This window comes from Castanea sativa, chromosome 1, assembly GCF_040712315.1.
Source record: "Castanea sativa cultivar Marrone di Chiusa Pesio chromosome 1, ASM4071231v1".
NCBI lineage: Eukaryota > Viridiplantae > Streptophyta > Magnoliopsida > Fagales > Fagaceae > Castanea > Castanea sativa.
The window spans coordinates 62985696-63008995 of record NC_134013.1 but is presented as its reverse complement, the minus strand read 5'-3'; the positions used below and the strand labels follow the sequence as shown (position 1 = coordinate 63008995).

The window sequence follows — 23300 nt, the reverse complement described above, 5'->3', positions numbered from 1 at the left end:
TTAGATAAATAAGAATAAAACATATAACAGCAAAAAAAAAGAGCAACGAGGCTGATTTTCATTAATAATAATACATTCGTAAATTATTTACACTCCACGGACGTGGTACCACATTTTCATCTAAATCTTTTAGAAAGTAAGCACCTATACCAGCTACCGAGGTTATGTGATATAGCCCCTCCCAATTGGACCCCAGCTTTCCTTAAGATGGGTTCTTTGCAGTACCCACCACTTTTTTCAGCACCAAGTCACTTGGGGCCAATGGTCTTGCCCTCACACCTGTATCATACCCCTGTTTAAGCTTCTGCTGATAATGCACCAATTGTACCATAGCTGCTTCTCTTCGTTCATTAACTAAATCCAAGCTTCTCTCCAATAGCCGATCATTATTGTTCGGAGTGAATAAGCTTGTCCTTAGTATTGGAAACCCAATCTCTAAAGAGATTACAGCCTTGGACCCTTATGCCATTGAAAATGGTGTTTCCCTGGTTAATCGCCAAGGAATGGTCTGATATGTCCAAAGAACATGTGGCAATTCTTCTACCCACCTACCCTACGCTTCATCTAACCTCTTCTTAAGCCCATTGACTATGACTTTGTTGACTGCTTCAGCTTGCCCATTTCCTTGCGAGTAGGCTGGAGTTGAATATCTATTCTCAATGCCCAATTCACAACAGTACCTCCTGAAGGCTTTACTATCAATCTGGAGCCCATTATCTGAGATGAGAGCATGAGGAATTTCAAATCGAGTAACAATATTCTTCCACACAAACTTTTTTGCATCCACGTCCCTAATATTGGATAATGGCTTAGTCTCCACCCACTTCTTGAAGTAATTCATTCCAACCAAAAGCCATCTTTGGTTTCCCACAGCCTTGAGAAAATGCCTTACAATATCCAGACCCCACTTAGTGAATGACCATGAACTAGACAGAGGATTGAGTACACCCCCATGCTGATGAATGTTCAGAGCAAACCTTTGGCATTGATCACATTTTCTAACATACTCTTGCACCTCTTTTTGCATACTTGGCCATTAATACTCTTGGGTAAGAGCTCTATGTGATAATGATCTGCCCTCTGTATGACTTCCACATATTCCCTCATGCAGCTCTTCCAAAAGTGGTTTCACTACCTCGAGATGAACACAAAGCAAGTATGGTCTAGAGAAAGAGCATTTGTATCCTCGGACAACCAAAAACGAGAAGCTTTCCTCCGTACCTTCTCTACCTCCCTACTCTCGTGAGGCAAAACCCCTTCCTTAAGAATTAGGACTATGGGATCCATCCAACTAGGTCTGACCTTGATTTGGTGTACCTGGACTTTCCCATTCTCTTCCTTGATATGCCTATCCAGATCCTTAACAAGTATGACTCGAGGAAGATTTTGTCCAGAAGATGTTGCTAAAGTTGCCAAGGAATCTGCATGCTTGTTTCTACTTCTTGGGATTTGTTGTATAGTGAAAGAATTAAAACCTGAATGCAAACGCCAAGCTTGACTCAGATACCCTTGCATCCTCACATCCTTAGCTTTCAACTCTCCCTTCACTTGCCCCATGACCAGCTTTAAGTCTGAAAATGCTTTAACAGTTTTTCCTCCCATTTTCCTAACAATGGTTATCCCAACCAGTAAAGCCTCATACTCTGCCTCATTATTCATAGTTGAGAAGCCCAACCTCAAGGACTTCTTAATGGTAATTTGATTTAGAGACACTATCACCAACCCAACTCTAGATCCCTTTTAATTTGCCACATTATTTATGTATAACCTCCAAGGTGAGGGCCCATGTAGAGCAACTACTGAAACTTTCTTTCCTTCAACTTTGAGCTCCTCAGACTCTCCTTGTACTGGAGACTTGGTAAACTCTACCACCAAATCTGCAAGCATTTGCCCTTTAATTGAGGTACGAGGCATGTATTTTATGTCAAATGCCCTTAAAATCGTTCCCCATTTAGCAATTCTCCCTGTATAATCAGCCTTTTGTAGCAGTGATTGCATAGGGAGTTGAGTCAGAACTACCACTGTGTGTGCTTGGAAGTAATGGGGAAGCTTCCGCATAGCGTGTACCACGGCCAAGATGGTCTTTTCTAAAGGCAAGTAACGAACTTCAGCTTCTTATAGTGATTTACTCACATAATTGACTGGCATTTGCATCCCATTCTCTACTCTCAATAATATTAAGCTAATCGCATGAGAAGCCACAGCAAAATAGGAAAAAACGACTTCTTCCTTTTTGGGTTTGGATATAATGGGTGGCCGAGAAAGGTAATCCTTTAGTTGTTGGAAGGCGAGAGCACATTCCTCATTCTACTCGAACCCTTTCCACTTGTGCAGCAGTTGGAAGAATGACCTACATCTATCTGCTGACCGAGAGATAAACCTATTTAAGACTGTAGTCATCCCAATTAACTTTTGGACCTCCTTGGGATTATGAGGTGGTTGTAAATCATTAATCGCTTAAATCTGATCAGGGTTAACTTCAATTCCACGGTGTGTGACCATATAACCCAAAAACTTGCCCGAGCTAACACAAAAAAGAACACTTAGAAGCATTAAGACGCAATTTATGCTTCCTCAACATTTCAAAGCCACTCTCGAGGTCCCTCAAATGCTTGGCAACCACCTTGCTTTTCACCATTATATCATTAATGTAGACCTCAATATTCTTGCCTAGCTAGAACTTAAATATTCTAGTCATCATCCTTTGGTAAGTAGACCTTGTATTCTTCAATCCAAAAGGCATCACCTTATAATGATATTTCCTAATGGGAGTCATAAAAGCAGTCTTCTCCTGGTCGGCTAGAGCCAATGGTATCTGATGGTACCCCTGAAAGACATCTAAAAAGCTCATCTGAGGATGTCCAACCGTCGCGTCCACTAACTGGTCTATTTAGGGTATCGGGAAGGGGTCCTTTAGGTAGGTTTTGTTTAAATCTGTGAAATCTACACACACTTGCCATTTCCCATTCTTTTTCTTCACTACCACCGATCTGGCCAACCATTCTGGGTAAAAGACTTCTTTGATTACCCCCGCACACTTAAGCTTTGCCACTTCTTCTTTAACAGCCTCAGCATGCTCTCTAGATGAATGCCGAGGTAGTTGCTTCTTCGGAACAACGTTTGGATTGACATTTAAATGATGACATATGAAATCCAGATTCACCCTAGGGGCTTCACAGGCGCTCCAATCAAAAACATCTAAATTCCTTTGTTGGAAAACTAGTTGTTTCTCCTTCTCTTGAAGAGGCAACTGGACCCCAATTTGAAAAAACTTTTCTTCATCAGCATTTATTGTAACCCTCTCTAACTCCTCGCATTTCGCCTCTTCATACATGGCATCCGAGGATACTTCCACTTCCATTAGTTGCTATAAAGCCTTGTCCGAGGACATCAAGGATTCGTCTTCAAACTGGTGTCTGTTAGCAGCAACCAAGCATTGCCTTGTCATAGCTTGGCTTCCAACTAATTCCTCAACATGGTCCCTAGAAGGATACTTCACCTTCAAGTGCAGAGTTGAAGATACAACTTCCATAACATGAAGCCACGGTTTCGCCAAAATGGCAGTATAAGGTGAATAAGCATCAACCACAATGAAACCGACCTCCACTACTCTAGAGCCACCTGAACGAGCAACTTAATCATACCCTTTGGGACAATAGTCTTCCCATTAAATCCCACTAAGGGGGAATCATAACTGGCCAAATCTTCAAGCTTCAGCTTAAGCCCCATATACAGATCAGGATACATGATCTCTGCACCGCTACCCTGGTCTACCAAGACCTTCCTTACGTCATGACTTCCAATCTGAATGGTAACTACCAAAGCATCATTATGTGGCTGATGGGTTCCGGTCTTATCCTTATCAGAAAAACTCAGGATTGGTCGGGTTTGCACCTTCACTCGCTTCACCATAAAGGCTGAATCCTCAACGTATGAATTTGACACAAACGTCACTTCAGATTGTCATATACTTACCCGACTTGGGGCTGCCAAAATTACATTAATTGTTCTCCTGTTGAAGGACTGACCCGACCTGGCTTCGTTGTGCAGATAGTTGGAACAAAAATTGCTTCAATTTCCCGACCTTGACCAATTGCTCCAAATAGTCCCTCAAAGTTCTGCAATCTTCCGTAGTGTACCCACGATCCTAATGATACTAACAGTGCAAACTTTGATTATGCCGGAAAGGATCCCCGCCCATCTTATTTGGCCACTTAAAGTACAACTCATTTTTTTATCTTGTCAAGGATTTGGTGCACAGGTTCTTTGAAATTGTGTTAACTACTTGTGTAGTGGACAATCCTTCAACCCCTAGAAAGTCCCTTCTGGCCCTATTGTTATTGTATCTATCCGACCTGAAATCTTTTCGATCAGGGGGGATCACTTTGGCCTTCATCTTCCCTTGTTGTTGATCTTCCTCAACCCTTTTGTACTTGTCAATGCGATCCATCAATTGACACATGCTACGCGCAGGATTTCTAGTTAAGGATTTTCTCAACTCACTCTCAGTGGGGAGCCCGACCTTGAACGTCCTTATAGCCACATCTTAAAAGTTTCCATCTATTTCATTAAGCATCTCCCAATACTTGTCTGAGTAGGTCTTCAAAGTTTCCCCCTCCTTCATCACCATTGACAATAAGGAATCCAAGGGATAAGCAACTCTGCTACATGTAACAAATCGAGTCCCAAAGGCCCTGGTAGTTCTTGAAAAGAGCTAATAGTGCCCTCCTTCAGCCCATCAAACCATCTCATTGCCACAGACCCCAAACTGGATGGAAACACTTTACACATCAGTACTTCATTCCTTAAGTGAACTGCCATCCTTTGATTAAAATGGCTTACATGCTCCACCGAGTCCGTCCAACCATTATACATGGTAAAAGTTGGCTGTGTGAACCGCCGAGAAAGCTTTGCCTTCTCGATCCTCCGTGTAAATGGTGACCTTGAAATTTGGCTCAAAGCCTTGCTCACAGCATCATTTCCTAAGCCCCTATAGGTTGGGCTCCTACTCCTTCCCTTATAATGGCGTTCCTCATTGTCAGAGAAAGACTCACTAGGAGGAGTCCTTGATCTGGGCCTGTAACTATAATCTTTCTTAGATTGAAACCTTGAGCTCAATGGAGACCCCCTCCTTTGTCTCCTCGGACAATATCTCCTACTTGTCCTAACCAACCCTTATCCTCAGTCCAATGACCTACTTTCTATTTATCTAAGTGTTAAACAGAACTTTGGTCATGCTTGGCTCCTCGGACCACATACCTCGGTTAAATTAACACTTCCTATTTCTCTAAGTATTAAACAGAACATTGGTTGTGACTGGTTCCTCGGATCACATACCTTGGGTAAATTAGTACTTCCAGTTATTCTTTTAAGTATGAAACAGAACATTGGTCATATCTGGTTCCTCGAACCACATACCTTAGGTAAATTAATACTATTTATTTCTCTAAGTATTAAACAGAACATTGGTTGTGACTGGTTCCTTGGACCACATACCTTGGGTAAATTAATACTTCCAATTATTCTTTTAAGTATTAAGCAGAACCTTGGTCATGTTTGGTTCCTCGGACCACATACATTGGGTTAATTAATACTATTTATTTCTCTAAGTATTAAACAACGCCTTAGTCATATTTGGTTCCACAGACCACCGACTTAGGATAAATCAATACTTTTTATATGGTTAAGTGGTGTTCAAAGCCCTACTGACGTCTGAGCTGAACATCCAGGGTACACTAGTTCTAATTGTGAATTAAGTAGTTAAGTTATTAATTGTAAGTTTAAATTAATATGGAAAGCAATGTTATGCTTTAATGGATAAAGCCCACAATTCGGAATTCATAGTTAAGTACTTAGTTAGGCCATGCTTAATAATGCATAGGTAGTATGAGTCATATAAACACAAGGGTAATGAAAAGATAACGGATATTTTTCATTAAATAAAAGTCTTGTGAAGGCAAAGGAAGTACATACTATAAAAAAAGGGTACATATAAAAATAAAAAAGAGGGTAAAATCCTAGTTGGTCTTGGCTGGAGGAGGGTCATTCTTGGATGTTGGCCGGGCAAAGGGCTAAGGCACTTTGGCTGAAGTTGCATCCTTTGCTTTGGGAGCCTCCTTAATCATCAGAGGAGGTTTAGCTTGCCCAGATGCTTGACCTTAGGCTACCCTCTTCTCCTTGGAGGTATCCTTAGGCAGAGGTAGAGGCTTAGTTGGCTCGGGAAGCTTCTCTGTGGTCACCTCTTTCCCCTTGTCTTGGGCACTTACTCGAACAAGTTCTTTGGGCCCTTAGAGATGATTGGGAGAGTGCTAGTGGGGGTGGCCTGGCTAGGCACAGGCCCCTTGGGAGGGAAGTCTGCTTAGGACTTGCGATGACTAGCTATACGTAGGGCGGGAGGCTACCAAATGTTCCCCGTTCTCCTTAATTCCAAAGAGGCATCCACCCCAGCCTGGTATAGAGCCTCAGTCCACACCTGGAGGCAGTAACCTCGACAGACTCCAGTGACTTGGGCCCTTAGATTCTCTTCGGTTTCTTGGACTCCCACGTCATAGCCCTCCTGCTTGGCTTGAGCTACAGCCTCCTTTGCATTTTCCAGTTTTTTCTTCAGAACCTCTATCTACTCTTTGGCTATGGCAAGTTGGTCCTCGGTTCTACGGAGCTGTTGGTGTTGATACTCGGCTTGCCTCTCAGCCCCTGCCAATGTAGCCTTGACACTCTTCTTATCCCTGCTCGCCTCAGTCAGTTAATGTTGAGGTCTTAGATCTTCTTCTCAGCAACGGTGAGAGTGTCGACGGCAGCTATGCGTCGGCCCTCATCCTTAAATTGCTTATGGGCATCATCGACCCATTCTTCAGCAATATTCATTGTCTGGATGGCCTATAAAAGAAAAAAAAAAAAAGAGAAAAAAAAAGACATTAAAATAAATCCTCTAAGAGAAGGAAAGGGAAGGTGTATTCAATATTAGTGAGAGATAGAACAATTTACCATGGCTAGATCTCGCTGCAAGGTTAGGAAGACCTCGTGCTTCTTTAGAGTCCTCAGGTCGGCCATGTCCTGGGGTAGAAGCAATGGTTGTTCCAAGGCATCGGCCACATAGCTAGCCTTGCCCTCTGGAAGTCCCTAATGGAGGATTCTAAGGGGAATGGAGCTCTGGCCAACTCCACTAGAGGGTTCCAGATCTGAACCATAGGGCGGTGCTCTGGAACTCTTTCCATGCCCGCTCCCTCAGTAGAGGAGCTCTTGTGTGCCTCTTTTGCCATCTTCGCCCCTTTCTGGGGCCAAAGCTCCTTGGAAAGAATGACTTCACCTTCCTCGGCTACATCCTACCCATTTTATCCCTTTTCCTTTTCTTGTCTTCTTGTTTAGGAGGGGAAGTGTGGACAAGGAAAGGGGTTGGAGGTCGAGTCTAGATGGCTACTTTCGAAGCAAACCCTCCGGCGTATGACTCCAGTAGTTCAAGGAGGCTTGTCTTCTTCTTCCTCTGGAGCACCATGCCTTCAGGAATGTTGGATGGTTCTTAAGTGTTGCTTGGGCCGAAGGTAAGTGAGAAAAGGCAGCACGTAAGGAGTCCGAAGCAAAAGGTTGATCAAAGATCTCGAAATCCTCTTAGGAATCTACGACCTCTATTACTTTGAGTGCTTCTTCCTCGGGAGCAGGGCTTGAAAGGGTCACTTCTTCCTCGGGGGCTTGTTGATCGGGAAGTTGCACTAGTTGAATGCCTGCGGGGGGAGGACCGCTGAGGAATCCGGGAATGGCAATGTTAATCTGGTGAAGCCGAGGATCCTTCGCCTTGATGACGTACTTAGGAGCCTAGAAGCTTGTGAATATTGGTTGATACCCAAGGATGACGTGAGCTGCTTGCAACTGCCCGTCTGTATGGAAAAAGATCTCGGACTTAAGAATCCTTGTCAAGTCAGGTTCGTTGACTAAGCTGAGATTGGGAGTTGTGAACTTCTTGTCTGCAAAAACCCTAAAAATGAACATGTTATTAGAAGAAAAAAATGTAGTGAATAAAAAAAAGTTAGTTTAGAATGTTCGTGTTAAAGCAGGGAACCTAAACCTAAGTACCCCACCTGGTTTCCCCTCTCGTTTTGGGCAATGAAGTCCATCATGCCATTCACCTGAGACAATAAAAAAGTCTTAAACCACACCCTTGTTAGTTTCGGGAAGACACGAGATGAGTCTGACTTCAGGGACCCTAGTTTTAAGGTAGTATCCCAAGCTCTTAAGGAGCTGGCAGTTATACCTAGTTCATGTCGTGAGGGGTGAGGTTTACACCCATCTTCTCATTAAGGGTGTCTACAATACTTAGTATCCTAAACATGTTTGGGGAACACTGGGTGGGGAAAAGTCTGTGGGCAATCAAAAAATCCCTGGTTAGTCTACCCATAAGGATCCTCATCCCTCCCTCTATGGAGGCAATCATAGGGATTACCACATCTCCTTCTAATCTCAAAGCATGTCATTCTCCTTGAAGGCAGTGCCAAATGGAAACCCCGGCTGGTATATTATATCGAGCCTTAAAGTTCTCTATGCCCTCAGGGGTATCTACTAAGCTAGCAAATCTACGCATTTTTAGACGTGAGTGGGGGATGTTAGAAGAGAAAGGCAAAAATTGAAAGGCCAAGGAGGAAGGAGGTCCTAATAATTAGCAGGTGGGCTAAAGGTTACTTACAATTTTAGGAAATGAGCACCTCGGACTGGTTCTTGTGAGTTGAAGATTCAAAAAGTGGGGTATCTAGGTTCTTCGGGCATTTTATATAGGAGGGAAAAGTAAGCGGGAAAGTTCCCGCTCGAATCCCTAGAAGAAATCTCTACCGTAAGATCTTCATCGCATCGTAAAACGTGGGGAACAGGCGCCATGAGGAGTAATTGCTGAAGCGTCCCAGATGCAAAAGTGTCAGGAGTGTGCCTATGGCAGGCGAAAAGACACTGACACGGGTGCAAACGACATAAGTGTGGGAAGAATGTGACGTCAGGTCGAAACCCCATTTTTCTCTCAAGGGAAAAGAAAGAACGGAGTTTCGAGGGGCTATTGTGGGGATCAACAGCTCGAATAAAGGTATTGGGCCATGGGTCGCGCCTGAGAACATCAATGAGCCCAAGCACAAACAAGTACTAGTAAAGGCAAGTAGGTCGTCGGACCGAGGACAAGGTCTAGTCAGGACAAGTAGGAGATGTTGTCTGAGGAGACAAACCTCCTCAGGAAACGGAATGGAAACCTGAAGTCCAATCATCCAACAACTATTGGGAGGGGGACGACCATACTTGGGTGGATAAGCTCTGGAAAGAGGAGAATCACAGGGAATTCAGAAATATTTGGGATTAAAATTGCTACCATCGCATTGAATGCTCTGCGCCTAAACAACTGACCGCATTAATGTGGAGGTGATACCTGAACAATGACTTCTAGCCTTACAACTACCCACCAAGGATTTCAAGAAGGTTTTGATGGGACAAGTATCAGCAAGATGAGCTACTTAATCAACAGATAGAAGGTTAAGATGAGAGGAAGGGGGAAGTATAAAAAAGAAGAGAGTCCCTTACAAAAGAGAGAGGGGAAAAAGAAGAGAGAAAACCTCTTTGTAACCAAGAACTTGAATATTTGTATAAGTCTGAGAAATATATACAAGAACATACCATCCTCGAACTTCACTGAGGAGAACTTTTCTTCTCAGCTTGTTATTTACTTTCGTTCTTAGATTAAACTAACCTGTAGTGATTCTTGTTAGACTCACTGAACATTCAACATCAAACCCACTCTCTAACATTTTTATTGTTTTGGGCTTATTAGGCCATGGGCTTAACATGTTGGGCTGTGGATCAATTTGTGCCCTTACAATCGTAATAAGCCCTACATTTCAAAGTTACATAAATATAATCTTTTAAGTAAATAGAATTCGGTCCGAAAAAAAAGAGTAAATAGAACTCAAACTAGACCATTCCAATTCAATAGTTTGAAAGTTAAGTTTGTCATTTTATTTAAAAAAAATGTTTAAGTTATTTGTATTTATTTACTATCATCTCAATTTTTTTTTAAATAAAATAAAATGTCATAGATCTTAGAGCACTAGCATCTGGGGATGCAAAAAAAGTGTCTATTTTGCATCTTCAAAACCTACTTTTATCTATTTTACCGTCCCATCTTACAACTTACCTAACATTCTAGTTTCTATTCCTACATACTATTCATTAAAATAATATAAATTATAACGTCAAATAATATAAAAAAATTTCCCTTTTCTCTCCCTTCTTTTCCATTTCTCTTTCCTCTCTACCTTTTTGTCTCTCTTCGGCAAACCCACACAACCAAAACTTAGTCATTCAGCCACAAACACCAATTTGGCCACCACCAAATTTTCTGCAATATCAGCTCCAGAGTTTAGAAGAAAATGGTGCAATAGAACATCACAACAAACATGGCCAAAAGAGATCATTTTACTTCTAGCAAAGAGATGAAACCAAAACAAGCATCACCCAAACAACCACCATCCCACCACCACACACACCCCAGCAACCACCAAAAAAAAAAACCAGCAACCCTAAAGTTCCCACCACTGCTGCACCATACACACACCACCACCACCTCCAACACACAAACCCACAAAACCCACACCACCATCAACACAACCAAAACCATCATCATCAACCCACTACCTCAAATCATCAAACTCATCTCCAAAAAAAAAAAAACTACCAATTAGTAAACCCACCACCACCACTGATCAATAAGGACCCAACCACACTTAACCCATGGACCCACCAGCACCCACCTCCATGGACCCACCACAATGCTCAACCACCGTCGATCTACACACTCAGCTCACAAACCCACCACCATCCACCTCCATGAACCCCACAATGCTCAGCCACCGCTAATCTACACCCTCAGCCCACAGATCCACCACCGCGGACCCACCACAATGCTTAGCCATTGCCAATCTACCCATGTCTGAGAGATAGCAAGGTTTGAAAAATAGGAGAGAGGGAGAAATAGAGAGCAAAGTCTGAGGGTATGTTTGGTTGGAGTGAAAACAGGGAGGATGAAAAATAGGGAGAGGAAAATACGATGGAAAATGACATTTTTCATTGTTTAGTTGAAGAGAGAAAATAGGAAAGACAAAAAATAGAGAAGAAAATTTTTCCTTCAGGCCCACCTTTTTTTATCCTCCTAATTTGGGAGGAAAATTGGGAGGGAAAAGTGCTGAAAGATGCACTTTACACAAATACCCTCATTATTCATCTCACCTACCCCACTTTATTCATCTCATCCTTATCACTTTACCTTCTCACAGCACATCAACGTCCAGGTTCTCTTCTCTCTCTCTCTCTCTCTCTCTCTCTCTCTCTCTCTCTCTCTCTCTCTCTCTCTCTCTCTCTCTCTCTCTCTCTCTCTCTCTTTTTACATTATAATATGTAATACACTATTATACAGTTTTCCAGTTGCTGACCACGTTTTTTTTTACATTATAATTTTGAATGAGTTTTTTTAATGCAAGTACACTATTGTAATTTTTACATTATAATAATAATAAAAATTTATATGTATGATGTAGTAAATTTTATATTATTTAATGAGTACAAATGAATCTATTTCTTACCTATTATGTAACAAGGGTATAATAGTCAATTTATATAAACTACATTTTCTATCCTCCCTCTTTTTTCTTTTTTTTTTCCAACCAAACAAAAGAGTTTTTCACTCTCCTACTTTTCCACTTCTTCAAACGAGGGAAAACTAAATATTTTCTATTCTCCCACTTTTCCATCCTCCCACTAATTTTTCATCCTCCCATTTTTTTACTCCTCCAACCAAATGGACCCTGAGAAAAAGGGAGAAAGAGAGAGAGACGAGATAGAGTATTTTTAAAAAAATTTATTTGGAGAGAGAGAGGGGAATAAAATATTGTTTTTGGTTTTGCATTCAAAGCTACAGTAGGTTCTTAATATAAGAACCTACTGTTCACAGTTGCTAGATTTTTTTAGGAATGCGAACCCGGATGTATCTTACTTTCAGCAAGTAGGGGATATTTACATTCCCAATGTTAATGTTCTTAAAAGAATTATACAAAGATTTTTTTTTTATTGAGTGCAAGACTAATTTTCAAAAGGGTTAAATTTGTTACACAATCCAAAAAGCAATCAAAAGATGCACAAATTATTTTACAAACGCCCTAAGATCAATCAAAAATCTTTTTGTTTTATTTACTTTTTGAGATGTGTGTAAATATGTGTAAAATGATTTGTGTATAATAAAACTATTCTTTTCAAAATGATTGGTAAAGACACATTTTCATAGGAGCCTCTACAAAGTACCGTTTAAAATGTAGAAATTGATTGTTTATTTATTCAATATTTTAAAGCTTTTATGGGAGCTCTGGGCGTAGGAACTAGGAACTTGGAAGTCCACCATGCAATAATGGAATATTATAATGTGGCTAAATCTGTCTTGGCAGGCAGTCCAATAGGACTATGACTAATACCCAATAACACGTTAAAATAAGGTTTGTTTATTAAAATGTTGAATCCTTCGAGGCTTAGACCAAGTAGGCTAAGCAGGCATCTCTCTACGTTTCTTTCTTTCGTTATATATAACAGTCATCAATATTGAGCTATAGCTACAGAGAAAGAGATAGAGAGATACACACAGAACTAAAGTGGCGAGAAGAGAAAAGTTGAATATAGTTAAGCAAAGGAAATGGGGTTATGGAGAGGGATAGTTTTGTTACTGGCTTTTATGATCATAGGGAGAGGAGAGGGGCAACTAGTCGAAAATTTCTACAGCTTGAGCTGCCCAAACGTTGAGTCCATAGTGCAACAGGCAGTTTCTACAAAGTTTAACGAGACTGTCGTCACAATCCCTGCCACTCTTCGTTTATTTTTCCATGATTGCTTTGTTCAGGTATTGAGTTTCTGTCTCAGTTGTACTAATTTGTTAACAATTATTAGGTGATTGATATTGATACTCTTGACTCTCGAGACAATAATGGTATCACCAATATGTTTTCCTAGTTGTCACTTATCACCTGTCACTTGTCACAGAGTCTTATTTGTTTGATTGAGATCACAAGGACACAAATAACTACTATATATATATATATATATATCCTAGTAAAATGTTTGTGAGTGTCCTTGGATATAATTCTTCTAGATTTGTCAATGATATCTACTTTCTAGTTTCTACATGTGTTCCATTACACAGGTTTGAAACTTTTACTCTTTGTTTCTTTTTATTCGTGGAATTTATATATGGTTATATTATAGGGTAGTGATGGTCTATTTGAATACCTATTATTGTTAAAAATTCAAAATATTGTAGCAAAATAATTTTTAAATGTGTTAATAGTATCGTGTGACCAACATGAGAATTCTAATCAAAGGTCACGGTAAGAGCATCCACAATGGTTTTTGCAATTCTATCCTATTTTACCATCTCAAAAAGACACTTTATCAATTATACAATACAATTTTACAATACTTCCAGCATCCCAACTTTTATTTTCCTATTCTACTCATTAAAATAATATTTCTATACAATCACCATCATTTAAAATACAACACATTATTTATTCTCTCTCTCTCTTTCTTTCTGTTCAAGAACCACAATCACCACCACCACTGCACTACACACACTTGACACCACCACCAGCGACCAATAATCTACCGTCAACACAAAAAAAAAAAAAACCCAGACCATCAACACCACCCTCTCCGATCATCAACACCACAAAAAAAAAAAAAAACACAGCAACCCACCGCCACCTAACACCACCAAAACGACACAACCCACAACCACCGTGACCCACACCACAACCACCGTGACCCACACCTCAACCACACCATGATCCACCGTGACCCACACCTATGACACCTCAACCACACCTCGATCCACCGTGATCCATCAAACTTGAAACCAACCCACACCACATACCCAGCAACCACTGTGAACACAAACCTTAACCACAACCCATTGCCACCACCATCACCACTGAAGAGCATGACTGAGCAAAACCCACCACCAAAAAAAAAAAACCCACACGGTGAGCAAATGCAGACCCACGGCAAGCAAAACCCAAACCCATGGCGGCAAACCCACGGTGAGCAAATCCCAGATTTATGCCGGCAAACTCAGACCCACAGCGAGCACACCCTGATTTCGTTCAACCACCCAAACGCCACTCCAAAACCCATTCCAAAAATCCAACACAATCAATACAAACAAACACCGATCTATGTCGCCACCGTCAACTAGAGAGAGAGAAACCAAGCCACATCGCCGCAGTAAGCCAAGCCGATCTATCGTGGTGTGGTGGCTATGAGTTTTGGGTCTGAAGTCTGAAGAGAGAAGGAAGAAAGCAGAGAAATAACGAGAGAGAGAGAGAGAGAGAGAGAGAGAGAGAGGAGAGAAAATATTGGAATTGTTTAATAAAAAGGAGGAGAGAGAGAGAGAATTAAATAATATTATTTACATTTATAATTCAGCTACAGTGCATTCTACATTTAGAATTACATTGTAGTTGAATTGCAAAAAAATTTACAATTGTTAGCTTTTACAATAACTGATTGAGTGATGTTTTTGGGCTTAAATGACAAATTGAATTTACATTTGCAATATGCCCTATGGGCTGTGGACACAAAAGGCTTATAAGGCTTCCTATAGCAACACGCATAAATATGCATAGCCTATCTAGAGAAAACTTTTGAAGCCTACTAGATAGTATTACGTACACCAATGCAAGTTTTTCAAATGCTATGATTGACTAATTGTTCATTAGTGTGGATTGGGGGAGGATTATATGCTTCTTTTTTTTTTAATGTATTGTTCTTGGGTTCTAACTCCTCCATTACTTTTTGTCTCAGCTTTATTTTAAATAATTTAATTTTTAATATTTTAAAAATAAGTTAATTTTTAACTTTTTGTCTTATATTATACTAATAAGCTATTGGAAATAAGTAATTTTTAAATGTATTTGGTAACAATTATATATAAGGGTGTGCAACCAACCTGCCAACCTGCCAAAATCGACCCGACCCAACTTGACCCAACCCAACCCAATTTGTCGGGTCAGATCGGTTTTTAAGGCTTGGTGGGTTGGGTTGGGTTGGGTTACAAAAAATTTTTTTGATAACGGGTTAGGTTAGGTTCGAGTCATAAAATTCCAAACCCTACCTGACCCATCCATATATTTAAAATATAATTAATAATTTCTTTTTAAATAACCAACTCTTCCCATCCTATATAAAAGCTAATTAGTTCATACAAACCCTAGTAAATTACTATTGTTGTATAGTCATTATTGTTGTTTGCCTTTAAGGAGTTACATTGATACTAATCTTTGGATTTTTTTAATATATTTATATTTATATTTATATTTTTTCTACTTAATTTAATAATAATAAAAAATTGTCCAATTCATGGGTTCAACTCGACCCATGTGAGTTGGGTTGGACTTATGTGATGAGTTGGGTTGGGTTTAATTTTTTTTAACCCACCGTGGTGGGTTGGATAAAAAAATATCCTTAACTTGACCCAACCCGATCCATGCAGACCCCTGTCATTTATAAATATGTTTAGGAAAGGTGTTATTAGAACATACATATGTCCCAGAACCGTTTCCAATTGCCTGTAATGATTTTGTATACTTTTTCATGGTAGGGATGTGATGCCTCAATCATGATAGCATCGCCTAATAATGATGCAGAAAAGGATGCCCCAGATAATATTTCCCTAGCAGGAGATGGGTTTGACACTGTCGTCAAGGCAAAGCAAGCCGTGGAACAAGCCTGCCCTGGCAAAGTCTCATGTGCCGACATTTTAGCTATTGCTGCAAGAGATGTTGTTGTCCTAGTAAGACTGATTTGGTTGCCTATTCAAAAATTTAGTACTTAATAGCAAAGCTAACTACATTTCTGTCTTACATAATTGAACTAATATATACAAAACTCTCAGGCTGGAGGCCCTTCATTCAATGTAGAACTTGGACGCCGCGATGGCCTTATTTCTCAGGCATCTCTAGTAACTGGTAATTTGCCAGAACCAACCTTTAATCTCACCCAGCTCAACACCATTTTTGCCAAAAACAATCTTAGCCAAAATGATATGATAGCATTGTCTGGAGCTCATACTATAGGCTTCTCACACTGCAGTCGTTTTTCAGACCGCTTGTACTCATTTTCATCATCCTCTTCTGTCGACCCTTCTTTGAATTCTACTTATGCCCAGCAGTTGGAAGCAGCTTGTCCTCAAAATGTAGACCCCAACATAGTTTTTGATCTTGATCCTGTAACCCCGCAAACTTTCGACAATGTGTACTACCAAAACCTGGTTGCAGGAATGGGCTTGTTAACTTCGGATCAGGTGCTCTACACTGACCCAACTTCTCAACCTACTATAGTTGATTTTGCAAACAATCCTGGTGATTTCAATGGAGCTTTTATCACGGCAATGAGGAAGCTCGGTAGAGTTGGCGTTAAAACTGGTAACGATGGAGAGATTAGGATAGATTGCACAGCATTCAATTCATGAAGATAGGATATATCCTAGCAACAATTACAGGTTCTAGTGAGGAAAATATGATCATTGTGAAATAATGCCCCTCCGAAGAATAGAAGAAGTAAAACTGTAAGCGCAAAATTGATTACTATATTAGGTAGCAATTGCTGCACTTGTATTATTATTCATTTAATTAGAATAAGTCGGCTGGGTTGTAAGATATATTCAATAATAATGTGTTCCATTATTTAATTCTCGGTTATAAAGTTTCTTCCAATAAGAGCGTTCATTTAGCTGGTAATAGATGCCTTACAATTTATTTATTGGGTTGTTGAAGTAGTACCAATTGCATTATTTATTTTACAGTTTATAAACTTTTTGTGACATTTTTTTTTTTTTTGGGTGGAGGACGAAGATATTTCATTAAAACAGAGCAATACAAATTCAATACATCAGATCAGTTTGGACTAATGATTTTGTAGCCTTCTGGCCCAAATAATTTAATTAGTTTTTAATTGGACATTTTTCTTCAAATACATTTTGTATAAATATGAGAACTAATTGTAGAATCCCATTATAAAGATATGTAAGAAATAAAAATATTATACAAGAAATATGCATGCCTTTCTGTGAAATTTTGGCCATAAACCCAATCCAAGAAAAAAAAAAAAAAAAACCTATACAAGCTAAGGGTCCAATAAGAGTCCAAACGGTGAAGTGAAGAAGTAATATGGACCATGAGCCCATTTAAGATGTAATTGAAATCAGATCGTGAGGCCATTCCCTAGAGGTGAAAACAATTGTGGACCATGAGCGCAACTAGAAAAGTATAAAGAATAGGGCAAAGGCTCATCCCATGTGCTTGGATAGAAGTTTGGGCCTCATTTGCGTTGAAGTTCAAATTATCTTGAACCAAAAGCTCAACCCATGTGGCTGGATACAAGTTCAAATGAAATTACACCACATGGCATGAGAAAAAACAGCCTCAACACATAGCACCATGAAACCAATGGTAAAGAACAGAAACTAAGAACATACTGGGCAAGCATGTTTTATTCATTTGTGAAGCACAGTGGACAAAACTGGCAGTGATTCTAAAAACTTCAAGCCAATTAATGTTTGGAGAGGTAATAAATACAGCATCTCAACATTCAAACGAGAAAATCTCACACAACACAACTAAGCCCTTAGTGACCAACTACAACACATTACAAGGAGCAAAGTCTCACTCTCAAGAGAAGCTTTTGAACCATGCTTTCCTTCACATCATTCTCATGATGTATAATGTACATTTATAATAACATGGAAGATAGCTAGAGAACCTTGAACAAACCACAATAATTTGGATGATGATCTGGTTATGTAAGCCTAGTTGAACTCGATTTCCCGTAGAGGTGAGCATATACAATCTTGGTCCGATAAACAAGAATCATGCTTAATACAACCGCGATAATGCAGAATCCAGACATTATTACTGAAGTTAGAAAGAAGCATACGGCACCTTCACACTTAAGTGGTTCATCCACACCAAACATGCCTGAGAAAATTGATCCCCAATTCTGCTGCTGGTAATGGTGTTGATGAGCTTGCTTCTCTGCTTCACGGTCATATATACTGCTAGCAATTAGACCAGAGAAGACTAAAGAACCTGCAGGGTTTGCCAGTGTGAGGAAATTGTACAAAGCCCCAAATTTTTTCAAACCAAACAACTCGGAGGCAGCAGCTGGCACAATCGCCCAATGAGCCCCATAACCAAGTCCAATCAACAGCGTACCAATGTACATTTCCCCAGGCCACCCCATTGCAAAGAAAATATGACCAATTGCCATAATGAATTGTGCCACAGCCATTGCCACTGGTCTTGGATAAGCATAGTCCCTATTGAATAAAATCACATGGGTGAGGGGGGAAAAAACTCAAAATCAAAATTAAAGCTTAATAAACATCCAGCAGGAAATGAGATCTACTTGTACCTCACAATAAGCTCAGAGAAGTAACCACCACCAATCCGACCTAAAAAGTTCCAAATGCTGATCATGGATACAAATATATGTGTGTTATCATACCCTAGAGACTGGCTCATCTGACCCAGATTATCAATCACTGTCAACCCAGATCCAGAACCCAATAGAAGTGAGAAAAACATAAGCCAAAAGTCTGCTTTAATTAAAGCTTGCATCAGGGTGAAGTCCTCCCCTCTATGTGGACCCCTCCTCCTCTTGACCCTTACTGCTCCATCTGCAGCTGCCTGGAAGAGTCTTGCTTGCAATTGGGCAATTCGTTTTTGCCTCTCTGATGCTGGAAGCAAATCCACTTCCTTAGGCTTTTCATCTTCCAGCTCACTGAATATTAGCTCACTAGACTCCCGTTGAAGTCCGCCAGGTTCTTGTTTCTGTGGCTCAGGCAGAAGTGCCTCTTCTTCTGGAGGTCTTGGATCTATCCAAAAACTCAGTGACACAGGAATCACAATTGGAATCAGGAGAAGGATAAACAAAATTACAGTAAAAACTGTGATCACTGTATGGTTCAAATCAACCAGATCTTCAACAAGCATGACCCCCATCAAATAAGCAGCCAGTAGGATGCACACACTATAGATATATGTGAAGCATATGCCATCAGTTGGTCGGACTTGTTTGTGACCTTTAACAGGTCTGACAAGGAACATTAGAGCAATAACTACCATAGCTGGACCGACTGCAACCATGAAAATCAGAGATGCATGATCAGGGGAATGAATCACTGCATATATCTGAGTCAAAATTGCACCACCCAATCCAGCAAATCCTTTCAGAATTCCAACCACAGGACCCCTACTTTTTGGGAAGTTTTGCACGCAAGAAACCAGAGCAACTGTGTTGAAGTATGTCTCACCATTTGTTCCCACAAATATAAGAATGCACATCTGCATATGATTTCTGTTAATGATATAACCAGCCAAGATGGTATATAAGATTCAAAAGTTTTCTAAATATCTCAGACTCAGAAAACATAAGCACTGTTTCTCAAAAAAAAAAAAAACGTAAGCACTAATGTTGAGCTTTCAGATAATTTTCTTAACATAGCAATACATTCTCGGAATCCAGAAGGGGGGAAAAGAAAATCAGTACGAGTGTGAGCCAAATGTCTGGAGTCCTTAATAGCAATCAAGTAATGTGAAATAGATTGCATCCAAATGTCACCCTAAGGGTCTCAGTAAAGTATGTGCACATTTAATATGACAACTAGTAAGTAACATTGAAAGAAGAAGAAGAACCGCCCTCAATATAGCTGGCCCTGGCTTAATGATCAGTAAAGGATTATCAGCTTCACTTTGCTTGTGCTCGGCACTGCTCACAGCTCATCCTTTAGAGCTCACTGGACTCACTTCACATGTGCAGTTTAAGTGAACAGATAAATTACTTTTAAAACTAAATTCAATAGCTCTTAGACCGAGATAAACATAAAATAAAATTATATAAGTTTGATGGAGACAAATAAGAACTCAGAATCCTTAGCTCGGTCAATCTGTAAGCGTTTCTCTTTAACCAAGTCTTATGTCCTTCTATTCGATTGGGAAGAGACAAAGAAAAGAAACTTCCCTCTTCTATCACCACATAAAGCAAGCTATTTCTTGAAGATCATCCATAAAAAAGATTCTGGTGAAATACATCTCCAAATAGTTAAGCATCTCACTAAAGTATCCAATTCTCAATCATGGCCTTGTATATGTAGTCACCAACAAAAGAAATGCTGGAGTAAAATAACCATCTTGCAAGAAGCAGGACCGACCTTTAAGAAGATATATACGAGAGACCAAGTGTTACAAAAGTTCAATTTAATATTTAACATGAGAACTAATTTTTTTTTTTTTTATGAATATGAGAACAACTAGTTGGACAATATGATCTGATGGAAAGAACAAATTTCTGATTCAGCAACAATGTTAGAAATCTATATTTAATGCATTTGAGGGGCAACAAACAAGTCATAGACCAAACAATTTGGACCTGCATCTCATAGATTCTTAATAAGAAGATAAAAAACAAAAGAAGACTGTTGCCTATGGTGCGGACACCAAATATGCCTGTTGTACCCGATTGATTTTAATTGATCCTAATTAATGCTGATTGATGCTGACAGATGCTGAGAACTTTTAGCATGTAATTAATGCTGATTGATTCTGTGATCATTTAGGTTTGGATTTATTTTTATTTGCTTTTATTTTCGTATTTAATGTAATAGATTCCTTTCAAATAAAACAGAATCACATGAAAGTTTCAACCAAACTATAATATCAGCTAAAATAATTCATTTCACTTTCTTGGTGCAGTAAAACATCAAAACCAGAGAAAATCAAGATCTCTGTACAGAAGATGAGTTCGAAAAAAGGGTAAAAACTAAAAACACAGAACGAAGAAGATTGGTTTTCTTTTGGATCACTGCAACTTTTCCTTTATTTTGAGTTCAGATACTGAAACAAGAATGGATACTGAGCAGGAAATTTTGAATATTCAACGAAAAAATTGGAATAAAAGTCCGAAAACATGTTGCATTAGAATTCTTCTCACTTTTGTATCAAAGTAGAATTCTTCTCTCTTTCAAAGAAGCATACAAACTGTAACACATGCAATTTTAAAATAAATCATCAACTAAATTTGTGATGAATAAAAAATAGGACACAGAAATTTAAATCATCGGAACCTGAAATCATCAGCAAAATCTATGATGAATAAAAAATAAGAGACAGGAAAAAAGGCCATCTCTTGATTGAAAGTTGAAACTCACATAGTCACATGATCCCAAAAACATCAAAACAGCCAAACACGATCAACAAACAAACGAAACATTGAATAGACATATGGCAAAGCTCAAACAAACAAAAACCCAACAAAGAGAAAATAATAAAAATTCAAATGGAAGTGGTACTTACAGCCCACAAAGGCAAAGTCGGGACTCTCCCAGTGACAACAAGCCAAACCCAGCCATACCCAACAAGATTCTGGATAGCACCAACAAGAAGAGCAGCCCACAAGGGCAAAACCTCACACAAGCTCCCAGCCAAGAACCCGACACTGTCACCTAAATCCTTAGCCACACCAAGCCTCGCAACCTGTCTCTGGTTATAGCTAAGCGAGCTCTTTATCACAGGCGATATGCTACCAAACAAGTACCCAATCCCTGCACACGACTGCAACCACATTGCTGCCACAAATACCAGCCATCTGTTGTTCACAAACGAACCTAAACTCTCTCTCCAAAAACCCACCATTGCTGTTGTATCTTTCATTCATTCACTCACTCAGACTCTCTCTCAGTCACTTCACACTATAGCTTCTGAATTAAATTCTCTGAGGGAAAAAAAAGGTTGAGACTTTTTTTATTATGTGGGAACAACGATAACATCAAAAGCGAACAAAGTGTGAGACTCAGAGAGATAGGTGGGGTATGATGATTGACGATGATGATGTTTGACGATGATGTGTTGGGTTGGAACACTGAATTGAGTGGCTGGCTTAGATTTTTTAAAAAATTCTTCGAGAAAAAAAAAAAGCTGGATTGGAATTATGTTCATAAATAAAAAGCCAAAAGCAAAAGCAAATGTACTGTATGACAAAAAAAAATAAATTAATATGGATTCATTTCAGAAATTTACAGGTAATGACACTATGGTGACTCGGTGAGTCATGAGTGACTCGTGAGTGTGTAAAAATTAAAAATAGATGGGCGAATTGACAACGAAGCGACAACATTATATATACTGTATATTCTAATGGCTCTGTGTGACAATGATGTTTTTTTTTTTTTGGGTGCAAAAAAAAGAAAAAGAAGAAAGACAAGGGTTACTGTTTATGGGAAGGAAAAAAAAAATGATGGTGGTTGACCGTTTCCATGGCCGATACTCTTGGTTTCCAACCTCTTTCCCTTATTTTAAATATGGGATGACAAAGTTGAATTGGATACGCAATTTACATTTAGTACATGTTTTTAGATTTGTACTAATTGACATTGATTATTTCCTTTTCAGTTTTCTTTTCTTAAAAAGACAATAATAATAATAACTAGACTCTGAGTACGCGCTCACGCGTGTACTCAGATGTTCTTTTATTTTTTGGATAAGAGTTAATTTAGAGTATTTATTATAATCTGAGATTACTACATTTTTCAATCACAAAAAAAACCTAGGAATGTGATGAGTATTGTGTGTGGTATTTTTATCACTTTTAATAATATCTTCAAGTGAACATAGAAAATATCAATTTCTTATTCACTCTATGCTATTTTCCAACAATTCATTCAAAGATTAGAGAATGAAAATAAAATTTTAACCTTAATTTAATTAAAGGCCCTAAATGGTTTTTTAAAAAAAATCTATCATGCTTCATAAGATCTTCGATTTAAAATCTCTTGGCAGAATGATATCTTGAGGCTACTTTTAAGGGTTCCTCTTTGTAATAATTTAATATGCATAATACAGTGGAAGAAATCTAAATACCCTACTTTGTCAACAAAAAAAAAATTCAAAAAGGATAAATTAATTCCTCCAACCTGTCCTCAAGTGTATTTTCTTTGTGCTATCCGAAATAATAAATCCACTAGCCTCTGAGCACGCGCGTGCTCAGAGGCTCTTCTATTTTTTGGATAAGGGTTAATTTAGAGCATCTATTATAATTTGGGATTACTACATTTTTCAATTACAAAAAAACCTAGGGGTGTGATGAAAAATTATTTCATCGCACATAATACTCATTATAATGCACTACCTCTGCAATACTAAGGTGTGATGAGTATTATGTACGATAAAATAATTTTTCATCACACTCCTAGG

The 23300-nt window shown here is 39.2% G+C and overlaps 3 protein-coding genes across 3 annotated transcripts; 1 reads left to right on the top strand and 2 right to left on the bottom strand.

Moving 5' to 3' along the window:
• Positions 1–202: 202 nt before the first annotated feature.
• Positions 203–1659, bottom strand: LOC142631758 (uncharacterized). Its single transcript, XM_075806063.1, has 3 exons — positions 1222–1659; positions 570–955; positions 203–413 (listed from the first exon to the last, which is right to left on the bottom strand). Exons 1-3 carry the CDS (start codon positions 1657–1659, stop codon positions 203–205), a joined length of 1035 nt encoding a protein of 344 aa, XP_075662178.1.
• Positions 1660–12639: 10980 nt separating this feature from the next.
• Positions 12640–16841, top strand: LOC142610156 (peroxidase 55-like). Its single transcript, XM_075781893.1, has 3 exons — positions 12640–12901; positions 15656–15847; positions 15950–16841. Exons 1-3 carry the CDS (start codon positions 12698–12700, stop codon positions 16523–16525), a joined length of 972 nt encoding a protein of 323 aa, XP_075638008.1. The 5' UTR covers positions 12640–12697; the 3' UTR covers positions 16526–16841.
• Positions 16842–17505: 664 nt separating this feature from the next.
• LOC142621523 (protein NUCLEAR FUSION DEFECTIVE 4) lies at positions 17506–22354 on the bottom strand. Its single transcript, XM_075794793.1, has 3 exons — positions 21405–22354; positions 18466–19397; positions 17506–18370 (listed from the first exon to the last, which is right to left on the bottom strand). The coding sequence occupies exons 1-3, from the start codon at positions 21759–21761 to the stop codon at positions 17851–17853; spliced, it is 1809 nt and encodes a 602-aa protein (XP_075650908.1). The 5' UTR covers positions 21762–22354; the 3' UTR covers positions 17506–17850.
• Positions 22355–23300: the final 946 nt, after the last annotated feature.

Coding starts and splice junctions, on each gene's coding strand:
- LOC142610156 (XM_075781893.1), top strand. CDS start 12,698: ATGGGGTTATGGAGAGGGATAGTTTTGTTACTGGCTTTTATGATCATA. Junction 12,902..15,655: donor TCCATGATTGCTTTGTTCAG/GTATTGAGTTTC, acceptor TTTTCATGGTAG/GGATGTGATGCCTCAATCAT. Junction 15,848..15,949: donor CAAGAGATGTTGTTGTCCTA/GTAAGACTGATT, acceptor CAAAACTCTCAG/GCTGGAGGCCCTTCATTCAA.
- LOC142631758 (XM_075806063.1), bottom strand. CDS start 1,659: ATGAATAATGAGGCAGAGTATGAGGCTTTACTGGTTGGGATAACCATT. Junction 956..1,221: donor AGAGTAGGGAGGTAGAGAAG/GTACGGAGGAAA, acceptor AACATTCATCAG/CATGGGGGTGTACTCAATCC. Junction 414..569: donor GTCAATGGGCTTAAGAAGAG/GTTAGATGAAGC, acceptor TCCAATACTAAG/GACAAGCTTATTCACTCCGA.
- LOC142621523 (XM_075794793.1), bottom strand. CDS start 21,761: ATGAAAGATACAACAGCAATGGTGGGTTTTTGGAGAGAGAGTTTAGGT. Junction 19,398..21,404: donor CGACTTTGCCTTTGTGGGCT/GTAAGTACCACT, acceptor AATCATATGCAG/ATGTGCATTCTTATATTTGT. Junction 18,371..18,465: donor TTCTCTGAGCTTATTGTGAG/GTACAAGTAGAT, acceptor TTTATTCAATAG/GGACTATGCTTATCCAAGAC.